We start from the raw sequence: 26,878 nt of genomic DNA, 5'->3' as shown, positions 1-26,878 counted from the left end.
GGCTCCTGAACTCTAGCCTCCCTGGCAGATAGGACATGAACTGTGATCCATGTTCTGTTTTTATAAATGGTTTTTAAAATGGTTTAAAATGGTTTTTTATTCTATTAATCTTTTTATGGATCCCTGTAGTTTTTAGGACTTATTTATTTACACTTAGTATGTCTTGCACTGATAATTTATTATTGTACGAGCCTGTGCTGTCTTTTAACTAGGAGAAACGTAATTTCGTTTTTTTCTGCTGCTACAGTTGGAAATGATGACAAAATAAAGCAATCTTGAATCTTGAATCTTGAATAATTTGTTGAGCAACTGTTTTCAACATAGTAAAATACCATCAGTATGGTTTAAGTCCATTATAAGTCCCATACCAAAGTCACACAAAAATGACCCTAGAATTCCCCTTAACTATAGGGGCATTAGTTTGATGAGCACAGTTTATAAACTGTACTCATCTTTACTTAATGAGAGACTGATGGAATTCCTAGAAAAAGAACACCTTCTAGTAGAGGAGCAGAATGGCTTCCGTAAAGCCAGGGCCTGTATAGATCACATTTACACAGTATGTACTATAGTAAGAAATAGATTGAAGGTAAACAAATCAACATACGCATGTTTTATTGATTTCCAGAAAGCTTTTGATTTTGTTAACAGAGATCTGCTTGCCTATAGACTGATTAAAACTGGGGTGGATGGAAAGTTTTATCAGGCAGTTATGTCATTATACAGCGCACCACAAGCTTGTGTAAAGGTAAATTATGCTTGTACCAACTGGTTCCCCACTCCGTCAGGGGTGAAGCAGGGAGACGCTTTGTCCCCTACCCTGTTTGCTGTATTTATTAATGATTTGGCCAATCAAATCAAACCCCTTAACTGTGGTGTCAAATGTGGAAGCGAACAGGTCAGCATTCTATTGTATGCAGATGATATTATTTTAATAGCAGAGACAGAATCTGACCTACAAAGAATGCTGACATGTGCAAGCAACTGGTGTAAAAAATGGAGACTTTTGATAAATGAAAACAAAACTGAAATTATGCATTTTAAAACTCCAGCCATGCACACTAGTGACTTTCAATTCCATTTTGGAGCCTCAAAGTTAAATTATACACAATGTTATAAATACTTGGGCTTTTATTTAGATGAGCATATGCATTTCACAAAAGGAACAACTGTATTGACGGAATCAGCAAATAGAGCACTAGGGGGGGTCATAGCTAAAACCAAGAACCTGAGGGATATTGGTTTCTCTACCTACTCCAAACTATACCAGGCTTGTGTATGTCCAGTGTTGGATTATGTAGCAGGAGTGTGGGGATTTAAACAATACCCTAAAAGTGAGACCGTGCATAATAGAGCAATGCGATACTTCCTGGGGGTACACAAATTCACACCAACCCTGGCTATCTTGGGGGATACGGGGTGGGAACCCAATGAGGTACGGTGGAGTGTGCACATGGTACGTCTGTGGAACAGAATACTGGGGTTGAACTCTAACAGAATTGTAAGAAAGATTCTTGTGTGGGATACTTCGATCAGGGGCGTATGGGCTACGGACATGTACGATATTCTTATGAGAGCTGGTTATGAGGACCACTATTATAGTAAACAACAAGTAGAGGTTAAAGTAATACAATCAATTATTTTTCAGGGTGTAAAGGATAGATGGGCGCTGGATATATGGTGTAAACCAAAGCTCCGCACATACTGTGAGATAAAACAGGTCTACGAGACAGAAAACTATGTACAGTATAATATGTCAAAGAAAAAACGATCCTTGTGTGCCCAAATTAGAGCTGGCATACTTGGTCTGCATATTGAGACAGGTAGATATGTAGGCACGGTGGAGGAGGATAGACTATGTAGTCTGTGTGATCTATAGCAAATCGAAAATGAAATGCATTTTGTTTTTTACTGTCCATTCTACAATTCCATTAGGGAGAGACTTTTTAATAAGATAGACCCAAACCATGAATTCGTATGGCTGGAGGACTTCGAGAGACTGAAGCGCCTGTTTCAAAAGTACACTTTTTCATTTGCCTCATACCTTGAGAAGGCCTGGTCATTGAGGAGGAGGGCCATTTATATGTAAAATGGCCTTGTTATGATTGTTTTCGTTTTATTTTATTTTCTTTGTTTTGTTTGTTTGTTTGTTAGAATAATGTGTGAACAGGAAGTGTTGTATTCAGTGTATTCTGTAAAATGTGTCATATAATCCCATATGGGACGGGCCAAAGTGGCATGACACGAAAATAAAATTTTCATTCATTCATTCATTCATTCATTCATTCATTCACACACACACACACACACACACACACACACACACACACACACACACATCTACTGTTCATGTAACTCTTGACAGTTCATGTAAAATTCAATGCAACCCAAGCCAGGATGGCAGCCTGGCAGGGTCCCATTTGGTCTTATACAAAATAATACATTTGTACACTACAGTTACAAACTGATACATTGACAGGATTTTGTTTTAATTATTATTCGCAATGCACGGTGGTAGGCTACTGGTGCGTTTAGAGTTGAGTTTCTGGTTTTGTGTGAGTTCAGTCTAACAACAAGGATGGTGCAATGTGTAGACTAATTATTTCAGATCAAATAAAGGTAACATTGGATGTAGATCACAATGAATTCAGCCACTGACTTGTTTTTGCCTTTGAAGAAGGGATCAGCTTGCCGGGGGGGGGTATTTAAAAAAAGAAAATATGAGCAGCTTGGTTTGAGAAGAGGTGTAGTAGAAGTGTATCTATATATATATTGTTTTGGACAGTTATCGTGTGGGGTCCCCGGGACATCCAGACCCCCAGGAATGTGCCCAGAGCTCTACTGTACTGTACTGTGCTGTACTGTACTGTACTGTGTGCCACTTTACTCTGTGCTGTACTCTACATGGCCACTGTTGCAGCTGTCCGTGCTCGGACACAGAGACACGTACTGTACGTGTAGGGACACACATAGCTGTGTAATGGAGCGGAGGCACTGCTCAAAAAGGGGAAAGTGTGTGTCAATAAGCCAGCACATTGCACTCCCATGTGTCTAGCAAAACATTCACACTGCCCCAATAGAATAGCTGCCAAAGTCGGCCAATTCAAACAATCTAGTATTGGTCGGAAGGATGTTCTAGTTATTTAGTTATGTCAATTGAATTGAATTGAATATGTCGTGGATTACACACAGACAGCCATACAGAGACTTGGTGCATTTATAGATATACAGTATGCCCACCGGGAATCGTTCCCAAAATCGACCTAGGTAACTATAGATTTTATCTATAAATAGTATTTATCAGTTGGGCAGTTTTAGAGTATCTCTAAAACTGCCCAACTGATGGACTTCAAACTCGGCACATGTATTACAGACAGAGTACCCATGTCACCCATACAGCTAGGCTCACATGAGATTGTGACATACCAAAACACCATCCAGTGTTCACCCTTCACTGTTTTCTCTGTTTTCACTCTTTCTTCTCCTTCCTCAGATTCTGTGGGGAGTGTCTGCAGCCATGTCTTCAGGTGACCTCTCCTCTTTGTCCTCTCTGTCGAGTGCCCTTCGACCCCAAGAAGGTAGACAGGTCGTCCAGTATCGAAAAACAGCTGACCTCACACAAAGCCCCCTGTTGGGGGTGTAGCAAAAAGGTATTTATTTTACACACACACACACACACACACACACACACACACACACACACACACACACACACACATACAGTACATCATTATCAACTCAGACATTCTTTGTCATAACGTGTGACATATGAATTTCAATCTGTTGAGTTATTGGATCGTGGACCATCTCCTCGGACAATGGGAGAGCCACACTCCCAAGTGATTTTCTCTCGCTCACTTTCTGTATTCTTTCTGTAATTCTAACTTGGTCTTTGTCTGTTTCGTTTTCTTTGTGTAGGTTGCTCTGGTGAAGATGAGCTCTCACATTGCTTCCTGTTCTAAGGTTCAGGAGCAGATGGCCAACTGTCCCAAGTTTGTTCCAGTCGTACCCACATCACAACCCATCCCTAGGTACACACACACACACACACACACACACACACACACACTCGCAGTTGCTACATAGTGGGGACGTATGACTAGAACCTCCCATGTGGGAACACCCCTTTCTAGACATGGTACGCCTGTGAAAAAAATCAGGCTTGATCAGAAAAAAATCAGGAACAAGAATCTGACATTAAATTAGTAATATTCAATACTTTTTCCCCCAGACATGACTGGGTCCTCCCATTTGGGGACTTGTCAGATATTGTTATTTTTGTGGGGACACCATAACACACTTTCAGAATTTAACATCTTGGTGGGGACACCATAACACACTTTCAGATCTTAACATCTTTGTGGGTACACCATAACACACTTTCAGATCTTAATTTTTGTGGGGACACCATAACACACTTTCGGATCTTAACATCTTTGTGGGTACACCATAGTGTGGACACCTTAACACACTATCAGATCTTAACATCTTTGTGGGTACACCATAACACACTTTCAGATCTTAACATCTTTGTGGGTACACCATAACAGTTTCAGATGTTACCAACGTTATGGATATTCAACTGTCATAGACCTCCCTCTATGGTTTGCGATATCTGGGGTCCCCTTGCCAACCAAGAACTTGAAAAATGGAACAAACACCAAACCGAAACTGCACACATAACTCTGCAAATCCATTCTCTGCACCCAAAGAAAAACAACAAACAGTTCTCTCTGCCTACAAAGCAACAAGGGTGCCAATATTTGGTTCTATTGTGAATCAGCAACCTTTCATAGGCGGAAATCCCTACCTTCCCAAGTTAATCCAGCTCCACTGTCTACCTACATTTTGGATTTCAATCATATTTGCACATATCAGGTCCTTGTGCTAAACCCCTTACTCCTTTTTTTTACTATTTTGAAAAACATGAAGATCAAGACACTGACCTCGGATAGCCATACATGGAGAAGACTAGATCTGCATATATGCCGGCCAGCAACTCTACATCTGACCTCAAACCCTTAGATCTCCATATATGGAGCTGACCTGTTCTGACATGTTTATTCATCCCCACTCATACTTCCTCTTCGATGTCTCCCTGTCCATTCAAACTCTAGATGGGAAGTTATTATACTCGATGCTTCGCTTTTGCTATTTTAGTCCTCTGGCTGTCATACACACGTGTGATGTGAGCAGCTGATTGAATGCTCAATGGCATCTTTATGTAATTACTAAGGTAATAAGTGATTGGTACTTACTTACGTGCCTTTGACACTTGACACTTATTCTGATTCTTATTCTGAATATGAAGTGGCTGGGTAAATAGTAAATACATGGTACTAAATTGTATTCCCTTATAGTCTCCACCAGGCCGGAATGCATGACCGAGACTGTTTTGCACCCTGTCCGCCCATCCAGGTTATATTCACTAAACAAAACGGGTCTTTCAGATTTGTCATATTCCATCCTCATTGGCTAAGATTGGCTTCCAGCCCACTATAACCTGTCATTGATCTGGCCTGTACTCAAGGATTCAAACCTGGGTCTCAAATCCAAATGGATTTCCCTGTGATTCAAGGGAGATAGTTACATTTTAAGGTATTAGGCTGAGGTTGTGAGACAACAGCTACACTTGGAGCATGCCTACTGGAAGAAATACAACAATGTGGGAACACAGCACCAAGATGTGTGTACTGTTGTGATAGAAGGCTAGAGAATGGATTACAACCACCCTATGGACCACTAGCACTGCGTATGTAAACAGATCTGCTACCTTTAAACACATTTCAAATCTACTTAAATCATTGAGGAAAGATGCAGCTTTGTCAAAAAGATTGCGGATGAGGACCCAAATGCAGGCGACAGTAGGCAGAGCAATAAACTTAGAAGGATTTATTAATCAAACTGAGGTTCTTCCATAAACAGGGCAAAGAAGGCATGACAAAACACAGAAACCATACAGGAACTCACACCACAGGGAACTACGAAACAACAAGAACAATATGCAAACACAGGACTTAAATACACACAGGATAACAGGTCACAGGTGGAACCAAAATACAATAAACATTAGGATAGGCTGGGGGACTAAAATGACACAGGTGGAAACACTGACAAATTACAAGGCAGGAACACTAGGCACAAATACTACAAAAAGAAACAAACCAACAGTCAGGAACACATGAGCAAATACATACAAAACATACTGAAATCAGTGAAATGACAGAAATACATCCAGAAGTCCAATATCAAATAAGGACAGTCAAAGTTCACAGTCCGAGGAGCGGACTGCGACATAAACTTAACGCAGGCACATAGGCAACAATTAAACTGAGGCTAAAGCGTAGCAGCATAGATATAGGGGTTCCAATTTAATGGAGCTAGATACTGAGAAGATACTACTAGACATGATACTGAGAAGATACTAGACAAGATACTACTGACATGATTCTGCTGACAAGATACTGACATGTTACTAGACATGATATATACAATGAATGTCAATGATACTGACATTATACTGACCATGATATTGACATGATACGAGACAACTGACAACCTGTTACAGCACAGTAGTGTTCCTCCCAACCTCTCCGTCAGTGGCTTCTCCTCTCCTCACGAGGTCAAGCACAGGTATCATGTTTTTTAACACTAGAAGGTCTGAAATAAAATCAGCTAAAGTTGCATGTGCTTAAATTCACATTTAGATTTTTTTTCAGATGTCAAGATTTTCTGAGATGATAGAATGGTGATGGATGATGATGCTCTTCTGAAAGCTTCATGGGCAAAGATAATCAACTTAAAAATAATTTAAAAAACGGTCAAAATTACCTCTCAGACCTTCTAGTGTTAAGGAATCTATACAGACTTGTAATGTCCCAGGCAAACGTGACTGTGACAGGTGTCTGGAATCAGAGCCAGCCCTTACAAAGAGAGATTGGAAAGCTATAAAATTTTATGTCCATAACAAAATTACATCCCTAAAGAAGAAGATGTAGAAAACTTTACGGCTGCATTCACACTGTTAAAGTGCCTCTCCACGGCTTCTTTCTCTTCTGGTTCCCATTTCCGAGCTAAAAGAGAAATGAATAACAGATTAGTGTATTATAAGGTAATCGTTTTAGCCTAAAAGCTACAATTATTTCTACCACTGACTATAGATCCGGATTTGGCCATTTTAGTCATGTTACTGTGTTTAACAACTGATTTTGTAATTAATCACCATGTTCCGATTAATAGCTGCCAAAATTAGTACAGTAGGAAAACTGAGCACCCAGTGCTAAGGAAGCTACCAGAGGACACGCACCTGTTGTACCTCTCAAATTGATAAATATGACAGCTGTAAAGTGGATAGTTTAACACGAGCACGAAAAGAACCTCCAGGATATAACATTAAACAAACTGACAAAATGTTAGCCTTTAAGAAACAAAGTAATGTTGAACAGGGATAACGAGCCCCCGCCAGTTAATCACAAAAAAACCCCAACCAAACGCTATTTTGTACTTTGACAGACAGACCCAGCCAGGGACCCAGGGACACAAAGCTGTTGCACCACTCAAAATATCCTTACCTCTTTTTGGCTCCTTCTGTCCGGCTCCTGCTGGTGCCGACCCACTCCGTTTAGCAACTGTGGAATGACAAGTAGAACATTCTGTTAAGTGCCACAGGTAGGCTAGGTAAAGCTACAGGCGTTGATTCTCCTAAGGTACTCTGGTGCAAAATGACACATGCCACAGACTGACCGACAAAGCCACTTGTACGCTAGGACCTGGCTGAGGGAAAATAAAAGTAAAACCCTGTCCAATATCCTTACCTCCTGTTGGCTCCGTCTCCCCATCTTGCGCGGATCCACTCAGGTCAGCAACTATAGAATGACAAGTCAAATATTATGTAACTAGATGTGCTAGAGATGATCGTGTCTGCTGTCTCTCCCTGTAATATCTGTGTGTCAATTACAAATGGCGACAGTTGTTAAAGGTTTGGCTGCCTCCAAGCTAATGACTGTGAGAACCAGACAACTGGCAGGAACAGTTTATAGTTTAAACAGTTTAGGATAGGCAGATAGAGTTGGGGTGCTGTAAAGGTGCAACAAGATGTGGAGATGTAATGATTAAAGCACATACCTTCCGTAATCTCCTCAAATGTGTCCTGACTGGCCTCAAGAGCGGCGTCCCCCTCAAGCGCGTCCTCCTCAGCATAGGCCTCTTCATTTTCGGATTTGGATGACAGAACGTACTCCCCCTCTGCCGATAAAAGTTAATGTGACGGTGATAGTGATTGGTTTGAGGATGTGGCCACAGAGTGTGACACCATAGAGAGACCTGTCCAACTTTCGAGAGACAGGGAAGTGGTAGTAACACCCAAAACGCTTGCGTGTAGTAACACCCAAAACGCTGTCCTTAAAGCCTCTGTGATTATTCCTGCTGTCGGAAAAAAAGCCGATGGATCTCGGAAATACAGTAAACGTCACTTCTGTGTCTTTTGTGAGATGCCAATGTTGAAATTGTCAAGGCATTTGGAGACTGTTCACCGCAAGGAGTTTGAGGTTGTAAAGGCATTCAGCTTTCCGAAGAATTCAAAAGAAAGGCGACTACATATAGATCTACTCCGAAACAGAGGCAACTTCGCACACAATATCGAAGTCTTAAAAACAGGCACAGGGACACTGGTCGCAAGCAAGCAGCCAAAACAAGATTTGACTGCCCAAGAGTACATGCATTGTGTCTACTGCCAAGGGTTGATGACCAGATCTGCACTGTGGAGACACATGAAGAACTGCAAATTTATCAAACCAGACGTAAAGCGACAACCTGGAAAAAAGAGAGTTCAAATGTTGTGTGCGTTTGCTGAACCCATCCCTGATGGGGTGTCCACTGATGTCTGGGATGTCTTGAGTAGAATGAAACAGGATCAAATCGCAGATGCAGCCAAAAAAGACTGGTGTATTCTCGAGTTGGCTAAGTCCCTCTACAAGAAGCACGGATCCGACCCCGCAAAATATGACTACATCCGGCAAAAGTTGAGGGAGCTGGGGAGACTTGTTGTTCATGGAAGTGACATCACACCACTGAAGAGTATCAAAGAGTACATCCTTCCAAAGAACTTTGAGCTCACAGTGAAGGCAGTGAAACACACTGCACAAAAAGAGACGAGAAAAGAGAAATCTATCAGTCTTCCAGTGAAACTTGGATTCAGCCTCAAGAAAATCGCTATGCTTCTGGAGAGTCGTGCTCTCATTCAAGGTGACAAAAAGGCAGCGGAAGAAGCACAAAACTTCCAAAGGATCTACCACGCAAAATGGAATGAGGAGATTTCCAATAAATGTCAGGAGACCCTGTTGGAGGGAAAGTTGAATAACCCTCTGGTCCTGCCTCTGACAGAAGATGTCAAAAAGTTACACGACTTCCTGCAGGAGAAGCAGCACCAGTACATTGAGGACCTCAAGTCTACGTCGTCGATGGAGAACTGGAAGAAACTGTCCAAGGTCACTCAAGCTCTGGTTCTGCTTTTCAACCGTCGCAGACAAGGGAAGACGAACAAAGTTCAGCTCACATCATTCTTGTCAAGAGACAAATCATCCACTCATGAGGACATCAACTACGCTCTCTCTGAGTTTGAGATAAAGCTGTGCAGTCACTTCTCCAGAATTGAAACTAGAGGAAAGAATGGCAGGATGGTGCCCATTCTCCTAAGTCCGTCAATGTTGGAATCACTTGTCTGTCTCTGTGAATGCAGAAAGGAATGTGGCGTCCTCGACGATAACCGCTATCTATTCGCCGTACCAGGCGCCATGTCTTTCTATCGCTCGAGTGCTCTTCTCCGAGAGTACAGCAATCTGTGTGGCCTCAAGAATCCACAGGCAATTACATCTACCAAACTGCGGAAACATTTGGCAACTCTGTCCACAGTTCTGAACCTTAGGGAAACTGAGATGGGGCAGCTAGCTGATTTCATGGGACACAGCATCAGAGTACATAGCAAGTTTTATAGGTTACCAGAGAAGACCCTTCAGCTCGCGAGGATCAGCAAGGTGCTGATTGCCATGGAGCAGGGACGAGTTGGTGATCTCCAAGGGAAGAACCTGGACGAAATCCACATTGATCCAAATGGTATGGAGTTTCTGCTGTATTAACCCCTTTTGGTGTTGTATCCATTATGCTATACTTTAGCTGTTGAAAAATAGCAGATGTACAAGCTCATAGTGCTGCTGTGAAAAGCTATGAGCTTGTGTGTGTGTGTATATATATATATATGCCATTTTATAAAATTCTTGAAAATGTGGCTCAAATCTTTGAATATATATTCTTTCAGAGCAAACGTTTAACCCTAGCGCTGTATTTTATACCCTCTTGTTTCCGACAGCAGGAATAATCACAGAGGCTCTAAGGACAGCGTTTTGGGTGTTACTACACCCAAGCGTTTTGGGTGTTACTACCACTTCCCTGTCTCTCGAAAGTTGGACGTTCTGTCATCCAAAGAAGACTGATCGGTGTCCAAATCTTCATCTGATAAATCTTGGGGCAGGCTGGGGGGAAGACTATTGTGCTGTAACAGGTTGTCAGTTGTCTCGTTGTCAAGGGAGACGGGCACAGGACTGGGCGGGCGCAGAGGAGGTGGAGGCCAGAGAGAAGAGGCTACTGGAGGGCATGGGGGCAGCGTCATCCAGCCAGTTGAGTGGCGACTTGCTGGTCGAATGATCTACAGGGAAGAGAGGACAAGAGCAAAGATTAGTATAGGAATAATGATATAATAATAATAATAATGATATCATAACACTATGAACACAATCCCTGTTACCTTCGTGAGGAGAGGAGAAGCCACTGACGGAGAGGTTGGGAGAACACTACTGTGCTGTAACAGGTTGTCAGTTGTCTCGTTGTCAAGGGAGACGGGCACAGGACTGGGCGGGCGCAGAGGAGGTGGAGGGCAGAGCCGCAGACATGGGTTTCACCTTCTGCAAGAGAGGACAAGAGATCCAGTATAAGTCATTTTACACTTGGTCGCATGCTGAAAATAGCAGATCTACAATCTCACAATACGTCACAGCGCGACACGTGAACTTGTAGATCTGCCATTTTCAGCAAGTATAAAATCAGCCATTATGACGCCACCAAGGCCTGCCAAAAAACATTTAGTCGACTAAATAAACTGTTGATATAGTAGACTAGAAATCGCATGACATTTAGTCGACTGCAATTAGACTAAACATTCCAGGTAACTAAAATGTGACTAAAACTAAATGAAAACTACTCAAGAGACTTTTCACATCCTACCCGGTTTGCATTTAACCACCTCCGCAACAGTCCGTCCATCTTGCTAGTACTTCTACTCCAACATTAAACTGAAAAACAAAACACACACAGTCACCCCCACATACTCCTACTCCACTTTATAAGACTTCTCCACTTCTTATAAACTTTATAAGAACAGGATTATTTTGTTGGGCAGTAAACACTCCAAGGAGCTGTGTGTGACATCACCTTCATGCGGAAGTTAATTTAGCTAAGATAGGTATACGTCAGGGGTGGGCAATTATTTTTCCCAAGGGGCCAAATGAGAAACAGAAAATATTTTGGAGGGCCGGGCCAAAAGGCTGAACTTAATTATGCATAATATCAAATTTATTTCTATATAAATAGCAGTAAATGGCATTGTTTGGCAAAGCAATGGTAAACTAAATGTGAAACATTTGACCCAAATTATAGGCAGAGTGACTATTTTACATCATGATGATGTACAATAAGATCACCCCTCACTTCACATGGGTGTGATTTTTTTACTTTCTACTTTCTACGTTTCCTTTCCCAGTTGAAAACTATGTTTTTGTTTAAGTTACAAGTCCTGTAAATACTAGCATTTTCTTTTAACAATGAGAACATTAGAGGTAGCTCTCTTAATAGTTCCATTCAGAGGACACTGGAGGTGCCACTTTCACAACCCATGGTGCGCTGCTTACTATCGAGAGATGAGTGTTAAGTCACAACCATTAAACAATAACGTTCTGAAAACAATAATAAGCCAACCAGTAATGGTATTGTTGAGACTTGGCAGCCTGGCAGGCGCTGTATGTTGATGTGTGCACGTTCGTTCTGCCAGATTTACTTTGTGGTACAACGGTGTCGATCGACTCGTGTGCCGAAAACAGACGATCCACAAGCTCACGGCGCACCGCCCAAGCTTTCTGAACTTCAGAAGCATGCAACATTCTGGGCGCAACAACGCCATACGGCAGCATCTTAACTTTATTGGCGAGGCGGGTTAAATAAAGCAATGAAGCATAATGGGATTTAACTTGTCCTCCTGCAAGGGAGTTTGGTAATCAAAGCATGCGCCTAAATAAAAGCGATGCTTTTACCCATAAGGTAATTAGAAAGTATGTTTTATTTTCGGATTATCAAGTAATCTTTCACGGGCCGTACAATGCCCAGGCGTTCATATCCATTAGCACTGGTTAGCTGTAGGGATGTTGCACACATGCCTAAAATTGCTCTTATTTGCGCCGCCCAGCTTGTCACACTTCAGGCTGCATGAACAGCGCTCTGGCTCTGTTTTCTGCCCCCTCAATGTCCCCGTTCTCTGTTGTATTTCAATGGCTAGTTGGCGACAAGCCTACAACGGTAGCGTTGCAGTAGTCAAAACGTAAGCGAGTGACAGGCTGACAGCGAGACGAGATTAACACATGTCGATCGTATCAATGCAGAGACCTACATTATTAAATCCATTATTGGTCATTTGGCCTGGAGGGAGAACGTTTACAGCCGCTGTCGCTTCCTCCTCAACCTCCTCCTCGAGTCCCCACACTGGCACGGTAGTTACGGCTATCAAGTTAGCCATGTGCTATCGATGTTTGAGGGTTTTCTCGTCAGCGAAATGTCAACAAACAGAACACGTACGGTGACATGCATGCTGATCTTCCTTAATAATAAAAAAAGGCTTAGCCCATGCGTCCAGTGGCTTTATAGGTATAACTTGCTCAGATCTGGACTGGATTTATTTATGTTTTGGACTAGGTACTGTAGACGCGCAGATGCGATGCGTTGTTTATTGATGATTAAGCCTACAACAATTTATTTATATTGTTAAATGTTGCTTTTTAGTTTGTCTTTTAAAAAGGAGCATATATAAATGTATACCATTCGTCTACCAACTTTAATTATAAACAAGAAGGTGGCCGCACATTCTATAATGCGTTTTACAACATCTTACAAACAATTCAAAGCTATTGTGAAGCTGAATAAAAATCACTTTTACCTGGAAGCGGTTGTCACTGGCAGCATTCTCCAGGGCCATGACGGAGAATGAGCCTATGAAAAAAATAAAGGAAGTCAGTCACTGGAATAACAATTTTCTTCTCGTGCACCAAAGATGAAAGTTTGTCCTTTACTCCAAACGAAACGACGGCAACACAATTTGGGTGAGCGAGGCAGTATAGCTACTTACAACCAAGTGCAGTAAATTCACCCCCTCCCCCCACCTATCTGCTGGAGAGGTTTCCAATCGAGGTGCTCATTAGACGCAATTCAACACAGCTGCGCGAAATTGTCTAGCTCACACTAGTATTACTAGGCAAGAAAAGCCAAGAGTGCACTATGGACAGACCTGCACAACATCAAATTAAAAAAAATACAGTCAGTCCAAGAAAAAAAAAAACCCAGTCCACAGTGATTTAGGCTTGATGCCTGTATATATAAAATATAATACATTTAATAATATAATAAAATACTTATTTTATTTGGAACTTTATTGGTATTGTTTCTACTGTTTTACCACAGGCGAGTTGTGGACTAAAGCATTGTAATAGTTAGTTGAACTGTACAAAAACAATCCGATTCTTATGATAATTACAAAATAGTTCGAAAAGTTACCTTCTCTCTTCTCCTGCCTCCTGCCTCCTTCTTCCTGCTTCCTTGACGGTGACACCGTACGAGCCTTCAGGCTGGCGGGGGTGACGTGTGACTGGGGGGTGTCACCTTTTACCGGTACTGTAACCTGCTAAACTCGCGCTGATTGGCTAAAGTGACACGTGATAGGCAGACTGGGGGGTGTCACCTTTTACCGGTACGGTAACCTGCTAAACTCGCGCTGATTGGCTAAAGTGACACGTGATAGGCAGCACGGCATATTATTGGCTATAGGTGTGTGAAAATGCCTGAATTCACACACTTCTGCAGTTGCATAGTTTTGGTCAGTAGGGGGAGCATATTAACACACTTTTAACACACTTTTCATGATTTTCTATCTCTGTGGGCACTTTTTTAAAAACCAAATAAATTTGCCCTAGGAATACTAGAAACTGTTTTTCTATCAATTTAAATGATAATCCTTCTGGGGACCAGGATTTTGGTGCCCACAAGGATGCAGGTCCCCACGTCGTTGGTGTGTAGTCATAGTTCGATCCCCACAAGGTAGCAAAAGCGCACGCACACACACACACACACACACACACACACACACACACACACACACACACACACACACACACACACACACAAATGTTAAGAGTGGCTTGGGAGACTGCAACACTGGAATATTATATATTATATTATCAGTGGATCATGCAAAAAGTAGAAATGCGCAATTAGCACTTCAAAGCATGTGTTTAACCATGATGTTCTTGCCTCTGCAGCAATATCCCGAACCGATCAACATTTGCGTGCCCATTCTGTGCGTCCAGAAACTTTGAATTGGTGAAACACTGTATGGACAACCACCGTAATGACGCTAATAAAGTGGTAAGACTAAATGCTGTATATGACATGATAAAAGGACCAGAAATCTATTAAAGTCAGATTTTTGTGCTGGAGCCAGTCACTACTATTTTGCTTTCACAGTTCAGAAGCATAGAAGAAAATAATTCACAGAGCGAATAGAAACAGTCCCACTGATGCCACCTGTATGAGATCGCTTGTGTTCTTGCTTCTTATTTAGATGTAGAGCAAGGTGTGTTTTTTAGACAGATGCTAGTTTGATGTCTACCTGCTTTGTAACACTTGTTTTCTCTATTTATATAATTTTTATGTATTTACTTCAATCTTGCTATCTGTAAGTCACTCTGCATGATAGTGTCTAATTTGTAACTGTCTAAATGTAATTGCAGTCAGGTCATACACCGTATGTTTTAAAAAGATTCACCAACCGTGTGTGTGTGTGTGTGTGTGCGTGTGCGTGTGCGTGTGCGTGCGCGTGCGAACGAACGTGTCACCAGGTATGCCCTGTGTGCTCAGCGATGCCATGGGGAGACCCTAGCTACAAGAGTTCCAACTTCCTCCAGCACCTCATCCACAGACATAAGTTCTCCTATGACACCTTTGTGGTGAGTGGAGCGTGTGTACTATGCATGTACAGTATGCAGGCCAGTGCCTTGTTGTGTAAAACAATTATGACTTTCTATATTTAAGTAAGTTATATCTGCCCTGTGCCATTTCTGTTGTTGAAGCCTACAAGGCGCGCAGAAATGTACATTTTCTGTTCCCAATGTTTACTGAATTTTGCAACCTTGGAGATTAAAAATAAGGTACAGGTGAAATGTAAATGTGGATGGAAGTCCCTTATAACCTCTGCATCTGTCCATGGTTTTACTAACGGACGAGCTACACCGGGCGATTTTGTGCGCGTTTACACGTATGCGCACACGCGCTTTTAGGTCCAGTCCTATTTTAAGTGCGCCATACGCGGGGCTCGCGTGTGCACGTAAACGCGCGCGAAAAGCCTGGTGTAGCCCGGCCGTAATACTTGGTTTGCATGTGGTGTTGCTTTACTGTATTTACAGGACTATAGTATTGATGAGGAAGCAGCGCTGCAGGCAGCTCTGGCACTTTCCCTGGCTGAAAAGTGACGGCATCGTCACAGTCCTTCCTACTGTACATCCTCCGGCCATCATACTAGTACTCCCCCCTGCTCACCGCCATCTTTGTTTCCCTCGTGGCCCCTCCTGTAAGGCTTTCCTTAATTGCCCCAACCATCTTCTGCTGACAAACAGCGTTGAATTTGCCATGTCGTGACGTCATCCATAGCAGTCGCTCTCAAACCCTTTTTTTATTTCAAGGACCCCCAGTTTGGTATGCATTACGACTCTATAGTGTGTAGCATTAGGCTACGGATTATGAACCAAATGGACCCTTATGGGGCTCTATGGGAGTACCGAAGTCCTTTCTTTTTTTAATTAAGATATTCTTTGGGCTTTTTATGCCTTTATTTTGATAGGACAGTAGACTGACAGAAGATGGGGAGAGAGAGATGGTGGAGCAAAGGTCGTCGGGATCGGGATTTGAACCCGCGACACACTGTCAGGCTGGATTAACGGACTAGCATATTAGCATAATGTTACTTATCTGGTGGCAGCAACATTTGATGCTTCATATCCATTCTTATTTGACGCGATTTTAAACAAGTCTATGGGGATTCAGAATGGGGGGGAAATAGACTGTGACCCAGGTAGGATGTGTACATAACGTCAGACAGATTTGATTCTGTTTGCACACTGACTCTCAGAGTTACAGACCTATAACAGACCAGTTCCTGAGGAATCAATCCATGTGGGAGAATGAAGGATCCTGAAAATGAATGGACATTCTAATGGGGTTTTCTCTCTCTCTCTTCTCTCTCTTCCAATAATGTTAAAGGCATATAGCTGTGTGTGTGTGTTTGTTTAAAAAAAGGGGTTGGTTCATAAATTATAAAAGTTGGCTGGCGTGGCCATCATGGCTTTATGTTGGTCCTAAGATATAGGAAAGGGAAGCATATTTCATCTTTTGTATGTATGTTTTATTTCACAGTTATTTTCTTAGTATGATTAAAAAGCTGAAAGGCAAAGCGTAAAGCAGGGATACTGGAGGTGGTCAAAGGTGGGATTTGAGCCGATAGGCCAGCTGTATGAGGATCTAGATGTGGAAGTACTGTCTCAAACATTGATGGACACTGTCTCAAATTTCTCTCAATGTCGTCTGTGTTAGACTCACGATAGGAGGTCGGGGAGAAAGGTAGCACCACATTTAACCTGCTACACACAAAAGTGCACTAATGATGGCACAGCATTAATGTTTTGTGTTTCACAGTTTGAACAAACAATAGGATTGTGTATGTGTTTGACAGTTTTGACATTGAATGTTCACGGGACAGTGAAGAGAAGGCAAACCTGAACAATGTTTGCAACTGCTGTACTGTAGACACTAATTGATACTGCAATCTCAATCTAGTTATAGCGGAGATGAAGCTAAAAGAGACCTTTAAGAGTAAACTTGTAAAGATTAATTGAAGACTAAAAAACTAGCAACGTACAGTTGTAGGACACAAAATTACAACTGTAGATATAAATATATAAAAATGTATATACAAATATAAATGTAGATATATTTTGATATAAAAAATAAAAAATGTTGGCATCCATAGGTATGCCCATTTGATGACCGCGGATATGGTCTAAAAGTGTAAAAAAAAAACGTATTTTTCATTTCACTACAACTTTAAGGCTAGTCCACAATCTTTTCACAAACTCCAGTTCAATACGGAAGGATTAAGTATCTCTTCTGGTACACTGTATACTACTTACAGATAAAAGTAACTTATCAAAGTATTGTTCCATTTATGAATCTTTAAGCTACCATGATGAATCCTGTGATGGACCCTGCCTGCAGTGCTCTAGTGGGATGTCGCATCAATGGATCCTCAATGACGGAAGCTGCCCCAAGTGTCAAGACCCCAGCTTTGTCACCAATAACTTGGAACTTACTGGAATGGAAGACAGCCTTCGCATCCTCAGAAAGTTCTTTGGTGTTTTCATTGTTAAAAATTGACAATCCATGATTGCTAAATTGGAATCTTATACAGTCCTACAGTTTCAAACCGCTTGGATTCATAAAAGATTTTCACTAAAGGCTTTAATTGTCCTGTTTCTTTATTTTGATGAATATATATACCATTACAATGTCATTCTGCAGGTCAAACTAACAGGCTGTATTTTGTGCATGTTTTTCGATTCAGTTCCTTTAAGTAATTATCTCTGCTTATTGTAGTTGTGTTTCCATAATCATTTCTTTGTATCAAGAGGTAACGGCACAAGATTTGTAGCATGACCTTCAGCACAATGACTATAATTATGCTCTACAATATTCTAATTTTTTTGTAGTGTAGACTTCAATACACTAGCTTACTTCTACCATTACTTTATTGAAAGGTTTACTGATCTCAAAGGTGAAGGAGTGAAACATTTGATTTGTATGGTGTGCTACCACCTAGTGGTTGCTGGGAGGTCTAACTGGTAGTCATTTTATTTTTCAATGATGGGGAAGGCCTTGTTCTGTGTGTCAATGGAGTTTGGGTGTTGTAGTAGCTAATAATACTTGGAATTTGGCTAAAATGTTCGTGTTTATCCCCACATTTTAAATTCTGTTAAATTTGTGTCATTAACCAATTGAAAAACCAGGCAGGTTTCAAAAAAGGTTTAATGCAGTGAAAGGGTGCTCCTGAATCAGTCTGGATAAGGCATCAGATTTCTTGGCACTCAAAATAACACCAAATGATAATGGCATCAATATTTATTTTGGCTAATAGCATTTGTTTCTTCTCTTGTGCATAATATAAGCTATGATTAGACATATATAGTTTATTCATTGTATTATGCCATAATATCATACATTAATACGTTAATAGTTAATTAAATAGTTATTTTATCACATTTTCATTCATAAATCCAAAGTTATCTTCAAAGATATCCCCAGCGTTTGTGTGTTTTGTTTCGTTTTTGTATGTACACAAAAATAAAGCCACCATGTAAATACGTACCATACATAACATGTAACAATACATAACAACAACTGAGTAAAATAATGAATAACTTGTTGAATGAACAATATTACTGCCACATGCAGTTAATGCACTTATGTTTTGATAGCTGCATGGGGTTTCCCCACACTGCCTGGCTGTGTCCATATAAGGGCATCTATGTCACTATGCCACTGATCTCATTGATGCTGATATATCACTGATGCTTCCTCACCGGGGACTGCGGGGAGAAAGCATACTGTACTTACTCTCTCTCTCTTCACAGCTATGCCAGAGCACTGTGATGACATTCGCCAGGTGTATATATATATACATTATGTTATGTTATTTTTTATATTTTTTTATTGAAGGGACAGCCCCTTGAGATGCAGCATCTCATTTTCAAGAGGGACCCATAAAAAACAAAATACAGAAAAGCATACTGTACACAAATACACAAAATATGCAGTACACAGATACAAACCGATAAACAAATACATACATATATACACAAATAGCTTGCTCACCATCTTCCACCTACACCACCAACCACCACATAATACACAGTGTAGATAAGGTCACAGCGCAAATAATTCAGGGTCATAAAAGGTTACAGTCAGGTTAGAAGAAAAGACAAGTTGAATCTAGATGTGAATGTAAGGAGGTCCTGAAGCTACTATGATGAGATGGATCTAAAATCTAGAGGGAGGTTGTTCCAATCGAACGGGGCTTTGTAGCAGAAAGACCTCCGCCCAACCACATTGGAGATTTTGGGGATTTTAAAGTAAGGGTATTGAAGATGTCTTAGTGGATAGGATGAGGTAGACTGAGCCAGGTACTGTTTTAAGTAATCAGGGCACCTAAAATAAATGCATTTATAAGTGAAGAGATACCAGTGTAGTTGCCGTCTTGATTTAGGCTGCAGCCAATTGAGTGATTTGTACATGAGGCAGTGGTGGGTATCATATGGGCATCTCAATAAAAACCTGCACAGGGAGTTGTATAAAACATTTAGAGGTTTAAGATGAGTCAGTTGTGTTCTGATACACAACATCTGCGTAGTCAATAATGGGAAGAATCACTTGAGCAATAATTATTTTCCTAACATCAAAGGAGAAGCAATTAATAGAACGGTAAAGTGAGCTAAGGCAACCATAGGTTTTTTTAGTAACGTAGTCCATGTGTGGTTTGATTGATGCCAGAAGTTTTGAGGTGAAGAGCAGCACTTCAGGACTGAGCTACTCTGTAGACATGGAGTCTGAGTTTTGCACCTGTCCAGTGTGGCTAACGGGGGCACCATGCAAGCGCCAGGCTGCGGTGGTTAAAGACATTTGGTGTATTTTCTGCCAAATACGTGCCCGTAACAGAAGAAATTTGGTGGAGCTGCTCAAACTGACAACAGCAGGTATGATTTAACACCCGTTGGACGTTGAAGAGTATTCTTAGTTCATGTCTTCATTTTTTGCCAAAATAACGTTGGTATTCTCATAGTAGTAAGACAAATGCAAGTACATTCACTGTTTCAGGTGCCGAAGGTGCAGTAATGCCCAGCTCGTTTCTGACACCTCTCAAGACACTGGAGGGAGTAAGTCACAACTCACATGCAGCACATCACAGCAATGCATCTATATAATATAATATACTGTGCATGATACTCATCTCCCACTCTGTTTTCATTACATAGATTGCAAATCCTCAGACTTTGTCTAGGTCCAACAACCCCCATGCCCAACCCCAACTCTGCATCACGTTTGAGGCTGTAGGTGACGCGACAGATTGCAGAATGCTCTGACTCCATTCAAGCCCTTTAGATCTGCCAGTGACGACCTCTGGGATTATTGTGCCGTTTAACCTGAAGTGGCCTGTCTGTACTAATGGTTTTCACATAAAAAGGTATTTTTCTAATTAGAACTATTTTTCTAATTAGAACTACCACCCACCCTAACATCCGGTGTCTTGCCTTTTGGAATCATTTCTACCTTAAAGCCTAATTGCCCAGAATGGACATCTCTTGAGCTAAAATCGTGTAGGGATTTATCACTTCCAGCTATTCTTAGTTAACCGCTTGGCCGCCCCCTGCCAGATTCAATAACTAACCCGGTGGTGCGTCATACGCTGAGAGTGTGGGCCCAGTTCAGGAAAACGTATAATTATAGAGACCTCTCCCTGGTCAGTCCTGTGGCATCCAACCACCTTTTTTTCAATGCAAGACATGACCTTTCAGAGTTGGCATGGAAAGGGCATCAAATGGTTTAAAGACCTATTTATAGAAGGGAGGTTTGCATCCTTTGATCAAATATCAAAGAAATATAGTCTAACCTAGACCACACTTCTACAGATTTCTGCAGGCCCGGCATTATGTGAGCTCTATATTAACTGGCTTCCCTAATAAGCTTAATGCTAACCCTATTGATGAATTTCTGTCTTTTGACCCAACGATTAAGGGTGCCATTTCAATATTATATTATATCATTTCAAATTTGAGGCCAGTGCCCTTAGATAAGATAAAGGCCGACTGGGGACATGATCTGGGGCTCACACTGTCTGATGAAGTATGGGATTAATTTTTTTCTTTTATACAAAATTCCTCTCTTTGTGCACGACATTGCTTAGTGCAGTTTAAAATAGTCCATAGAGCTCATATGTCTAAGGCTAAACCGGCTATTTATCCTGACGTAACTCCTACCTGTGACAAGTGCAAGAGCGGTGATGCAACTTTGTTCCATCAGTATTGGATGTGTCCAAAATTACAACCATTTTGGGGGAATGTGTTCAATACTCTATCCAACATTCTACACCAAAATCTAGACCCAGATCCCTTAGTGGCTCTCCATGGCACTGCTGGAAGGGATGACCTTCCTCTAACATGCATAGAGTGTCGTATGGTCGACTTTGCCTTATTGCTCGCTAGGCGTGCCATTCTGCTCAAATGGAAGGATGCTGCCCCGCCCGTGCTCCGTCAGTGGCTTCGTGATATAATGTCCTGTCTCGAGTTAGAGATGTTAAGGTTTTCAATTGCCGGCTCTGGAAAAAAGTTTTACAAGACTTGGGGTCCGTTTATGACATTCTACCTGTAAACTGTATAGTGTGCCTATGCCTCGGCCAACGCCAAACCACAACAGAAACAAAATCTGCTCTGCTATAAAAATCTGCTTTATTTTTTTATTTTTGTAATTATGTGTAGCCGGCTGGAATTGAGCCTTTGGGGCCACCGTAGACTGGCTGCCCTGCCACTTCCTTGTCAATCAGTGTTGACTATTTAAAGGCCCTGCAGGTTTCTTGGTGTTGGCTGTGGGTCCTGAGATCATGTCTTAATTGTGTTTTATCTGTCCCTGCCTTGTGTGAGTTCATGTGCCGGAAGCGATGAGCTCATGTGCCAGAGGGGCCGATGTGAATGAACACAGACTCAAATAGATGTCACCACTGCTGTTTTGTTTTGTTTGTTTAGACTGATTTTAGTGTTTGGTTTTATTTAATGGAGCCATTTCCTCTTGTTTTCCTGCATGCTGTGTGGTTCAGTGCGTATGTTTAGTTTTGTTCTTAGTTTTTTAAGATATTGTTCGCATTTTACTGCATTATATATGAAATTGGACATTGGTCTAATAAATATTTGTTATATAAAAATATTAAAAGTTAATAAATTCCAGTGTTTTGGAACTTTGTCTCAAGTCCTTATAAATAACTTGCATTTGTTGGGGAACCCAGTTTACTGGTCTATTCATGTAATTCCTTGAACTATCTCAAGGTGGTGTATAGTCATAACTATAAAAGTAAATCCTTTGCTACACTTGGTTACATATGTATGCATGTATTTCGTGTATATGTGTATATAGATATATGTATTTAATTTTGACTGTCTTTCCGACTATCCTTGGGATTGTGGGTGGGGGGTGGGTAGGATAGGGGATTGAGTTTAAATTAAAATCTGGTGTCTGGTGTGTCAAAGCGGAAGAGGAGTGGCCATGATCACTCTTACGCCTTGATAAAAAAAAACAAGGCTGGCTGGGCACCACAGATCAGCAGATTCTGTTGAAAGAAATTGCTCACATCCAAATAAGTGACATGGTGACAAAATAGCATAGGGAATAATGCTGCTAATTGTCTCAAAAGTGACCAGGGCTGCCCACACTTTGACTTGAGAACTACTTTTAAAAAGACCAGCTACCAAACTTCTGTAAATAATGTTTTTTTTTGTTTATTTATGGGTTCTTTGTCCACGCACATTATGATGTGACAAATATGAAAATAGCATAGGGAGTAATGCTTCTAATTGTCTCAAAAATGACTGCAAAAGACACCAGGGCTGCCCACACTTTATTGACTGCAAAAGATTGCTGTTATGTTTCAAAAAGCTTTATACCAGGGCTGCCCACACTTCTTTGACTTGAGAACTACTTTTAAATTGACAGCTACCAACCTTCTGTAAATAACCCCCCCACCTTCACTTAATGTGGCCCGCATGTTCATATCCAGAGATATATTATTTATTTCAGCTGTTACACTTCCAAACATTGACCTGCCTTATTTATTTATTTTATGTTTTTGTTTTTTTCCTGCTATTTGTAATATGACAGTATATGCAATGTTAGTGTAACAGGTTTTTGGGAGAGTTGTTTCTATAAAGTTCAGACTCCAGTTCACACCAATACAGAGTAAAACACAATAGGGATAAGGTATAAAAGTACAAAATAAATGTATTACAATCTAAACGTATCATGAATTCAACAATGCAATAATTAAATTCAAGGGTACCCTTTTTTTAAACAAAACAATAAATCAATTAATTAATAAATCACTTCATCAGCATTTAAAATAGCAAGCATCAATTGATAAAACTGTAGGGGAGAGAGTCAGTGAGTCAGGAGAGTTAGAAATACCACAGTCCAGTCCAGTAGTGAATCCGATCCGGGTTTTGCGCCTCGCCACAGCCGTGACGAGACAGCTAGTTAAGTTCAGTTCGATCCACATTATCCAGTCCGGGACACTTTTGAAACCATGACAACACACACACACACACACACACACACACACACACACACACACACACGCGCGCGCACGCTGGCGTTATTACTTTCCTTTAAAAAGGAGTAGGATGAGCATAGCAATAATCAATCTATGTGGTCTGCGCCACCACCGCCGTCCTATCATCTGGCTGGCTCCAGCACCTGGTCCTCAATACAGAAACGGGGACTCGAATCACTTTACTGTCACACTAGTAAAGAGCCTTAAAGCACACACTCAATGGCACTGAGGAATATAGTTACTTTAAGTCAGTTGATAGAGAGCGTTGACATTGCAGAGTGATCAATCTCAGCGACGTGGAGGAGGCGATGAGGACATCTGACCCACGGTGTGGTAGAGAGGAGGAGAGAAGTCCGGTCCACGGGCACAGCGTGGAGAGACCAGGAGATATTTCATCTGGCCTACAACATGTAGGGAGAAGAGGACAGAGAGAGAGAGGTCTGGCGTGATCTGACGACGGCGCGAGCAGGCACTGTCTGAGCAGAGAGAGAGAGAGCCCGAGGTAGGATATAGGTGCACCTTTTATTTGGGCGTGGAGTTTTCACTGGCGAATGAATGACTCAGTCTGTATCTGATAGGCTGCACACGCCTCGGTTAGAGCACCTGACAGGTAAACAATACTGTGGCATAATGTTCATTGTCCATCGCTATCATAGCGCACGGCACAAAATATAAATAAAGCAATAAAACACAATATAAAGTTAACCATCTATCATGCTGCTCTACATAGCCCTGTGCATTCTGTGACATTAAACCAAATGGCATTCTCCACTCTATGACACTATTGTGGAACTACAGTAGCCCTCTCCATCTGGCCCACCCCTGGTTTAAGTCATGACTCATATAGACACTTGTTGATATGTTTTCTTTTTTACATTGTTCTGACTAGAGAACTTTTATCTCATACAGTATGTGCATCAGGTCCTTTCTGATGACTGCGATTCAGAGGAGACGGCAGTACAAACTCTGCGAAAGAGACGTCGTGAAGGGGAGACGGAAGACAGGAGAGGAGGTCGAACTTGAGAACAGTCAAACCTTTTCCAAGCCAAACCAACCAGATGTATGTTAAAAAGTATGTTAAAAAGCAAGTTTGTGCCAAGAAGAATAGAGTATTCAACGAAGCTGGTATGAAAAGTATACAGCTGGCTTCATTTCATTCCAGGAATTGATGGTGTTCTGTGTTTTCACTGCTCAAAGTACTTTAAGAGGGCCACACCAAGAGCTAAGAGCATAGAGAATGCCTTTGTTAGGACTGGATTTACAAATTGGAGAAAAACTATTGAAAAATGTACAATTTATCAGGATTCGGGTGGCCACAAACTTGCAATGAAAACTCTGTTGCATGAAAACAGATCGGTTCACTCATAGCTGAGCTGTGCCTACACAACACAACAGGAAAAAAACAGAGCTACCCTATTAAAGGTTATTGGTGGGGTGACAATAGTGGCAACTAGTGATGAAGGGCCAGTCCTGGTAATCAGGCCTTTATGTCCCACCAGATGGACTGTTAGGGCTCCATTTTTGTCTCATCTTTCTAAAGCCACTATTTGGGGATTTAGGAGTGGGGAAAGGGTGTTCCCCCACTAAAGTTGGTATTTTGGTTACCTGTCTAAATCCCTTAAACACCTCCGTTACCCGTTATATTATGCATAGTTGTGGTTTGGGCGTTAAATAATTAAACAAAATTTAACCAATCACCAGGCCACGTGCCATATTGCCTTTAATAGATCCCTTATCCGTTGCACTTTATTTATTTATTTAGATCTTCTAAACTGTTTGTGCGACAGATTTCCTGAGATGCTCACTAGCGTGGAACTACAGTAGCCCTCTCCATCTGGCCCACCCCTGGTTTAAGTCATGACTCATATAGACAAAGAGGATAATTAAAGCTTTTCGTACAGCTGCAATGTTGGTGCAGGGTTTGACATAATTTAATACAATTAGATAGGACTTTGTCTGTTTGGATGTAGGCTGTGGGCGGTCATTGGCAAATTGTGGCTGCCATTAACTTATGGATATGGTCTAGTATTGAGTATTCAAACATGAGTATTCTGAACATTTTGAGCGGTTTAGAAGATAGAGGCATGTTTTAAGTGGCGGTTATTATTTTAAAGGCGTGGTCATCTTTGGGTATTTCGCCCCGGATGGAGAATTTTTCACAGTTCCTAAGTTGTTCGCAGTGGTTATATTAGCCAAGAACAGTTGAGATATTCTCTGCTAAATGAAGTGCATATCTATTAGCCAGGTCCTGGAGTATAACACTGTGGAAACACTATACAAGATGCCCGACAGGGGGCACCCTTGTCTCACTGACCTTTCCAAAGGAAAAGTGTCAGTCAGAACTCCATTTCACTTTACACAGCTCTTGGCATTACTACTATATAGCAGCTGAATCCATTTAATGAGCCTAGGCCCAAAACCGCATATCTCTCCATTGTTTGGTAAAGGAAATAATGCTGAACTCTCAAATGCTTTATAAAAAAAGAAAAACATTCTGGACGGGAACACCCTTTTGGTGTTTTAAGCATTATGTAATCCTTTAGCTATTGAAAAATAGCAGTTCTACAAGCTCATAGCATGGCACCGACTGCCGCGCTACGAGCTTGTAGATCTGCTATTTTGCACGAATCTTAGAATGTATATTCTTCAAGAGAAAACGTTTTTAACTAAAATCTTTGCTTCTGGGGGGGTTCCTGGAGCATGAACATATGTTCAGATGGGGGTTGGTGGCCAATAACATATAATTGTTGGGGTCCTTGACATGAAATATTGAGAACCACTGATATAGAAACATGAGGTATTTCAGAAAACCTTTAGAAGACATTGTTTTTATTTCAACGTCAGGCCTAAATAGTCTATATTTAAGATTCCATCATTATTCATATGGGGAATGACATCTCGCATTGTGCATATTATATCTTCTATATCTCTGTATGCCTGTGTAGAAGATATAATGCTACCCAATACCTTTTTTATCCTATTTGCCAGAATCTTATAGCAATAAAGTCATTGTTCAAGAGACTGATTGGTCTGTAGTTCTCTACTTTCAGTTTTCTACCCTTATTCTTATACAAAATTGTGATTACACCAGTCGAC

General features: G+C 41.2%; 1 protein-coding gene across 4 annotated transcripts in view; it reads left to right on the top strand.

Moving 5' to 3' along the window:
• The window catches only part of rnf166 (ring finger protein 166), a 67,799-nt gene that overhangs the window by 6,919 nt on the left and 34,002 nt on the right, over positions 1-26,878 (top strand). For 2 of the 4 annotated variants that reach the window (XM_080766747.1, XM_080766748.1), the window contains exons 4-7: positions 3,494-3,650; positions 3,919-4,031; positions 14,628-14,733; positions 15,207-15,314. In XM_080766747.1, coding sequence (XP_080622873.1) covers positions 3,494-3,650; positions 3,919-4,031; positions 14,628-14,733; positions 15,207-15,314 — 484 coding nt within the window. Of the gene's footprint in view, positions 1-3,493; positions 3,651-3,918; positions 4,032-14,627; positions 14,734-15,206; positions 15,315-15,770; positions 15,935-17,597; positions 17,877-26,878 lie in introns of those variants that run through there. The other 2 variants (XM_080766746.1, XM_080766749.1) reach the window with 2 other exon arrangements.

The sequence above is a fragment of the Protomyctophum bolini genome (genome assembly GCF_963924005.1).
Source record: "Protomyctophum bolini genome assembly, chromosome: 6".
In the NCBI taxonomy this organism is placed as follows: Eukaryota; Metazoa; Chordata; class Actinopteri; order Myctophiformes; family Myctophidae; genus Protomyctophum; species Protomyctophum bolini.
Note: the sequence above shows the minus strand (reverse complement) of the source record. Positions and strands in the feature narration are given on the sequence as shown.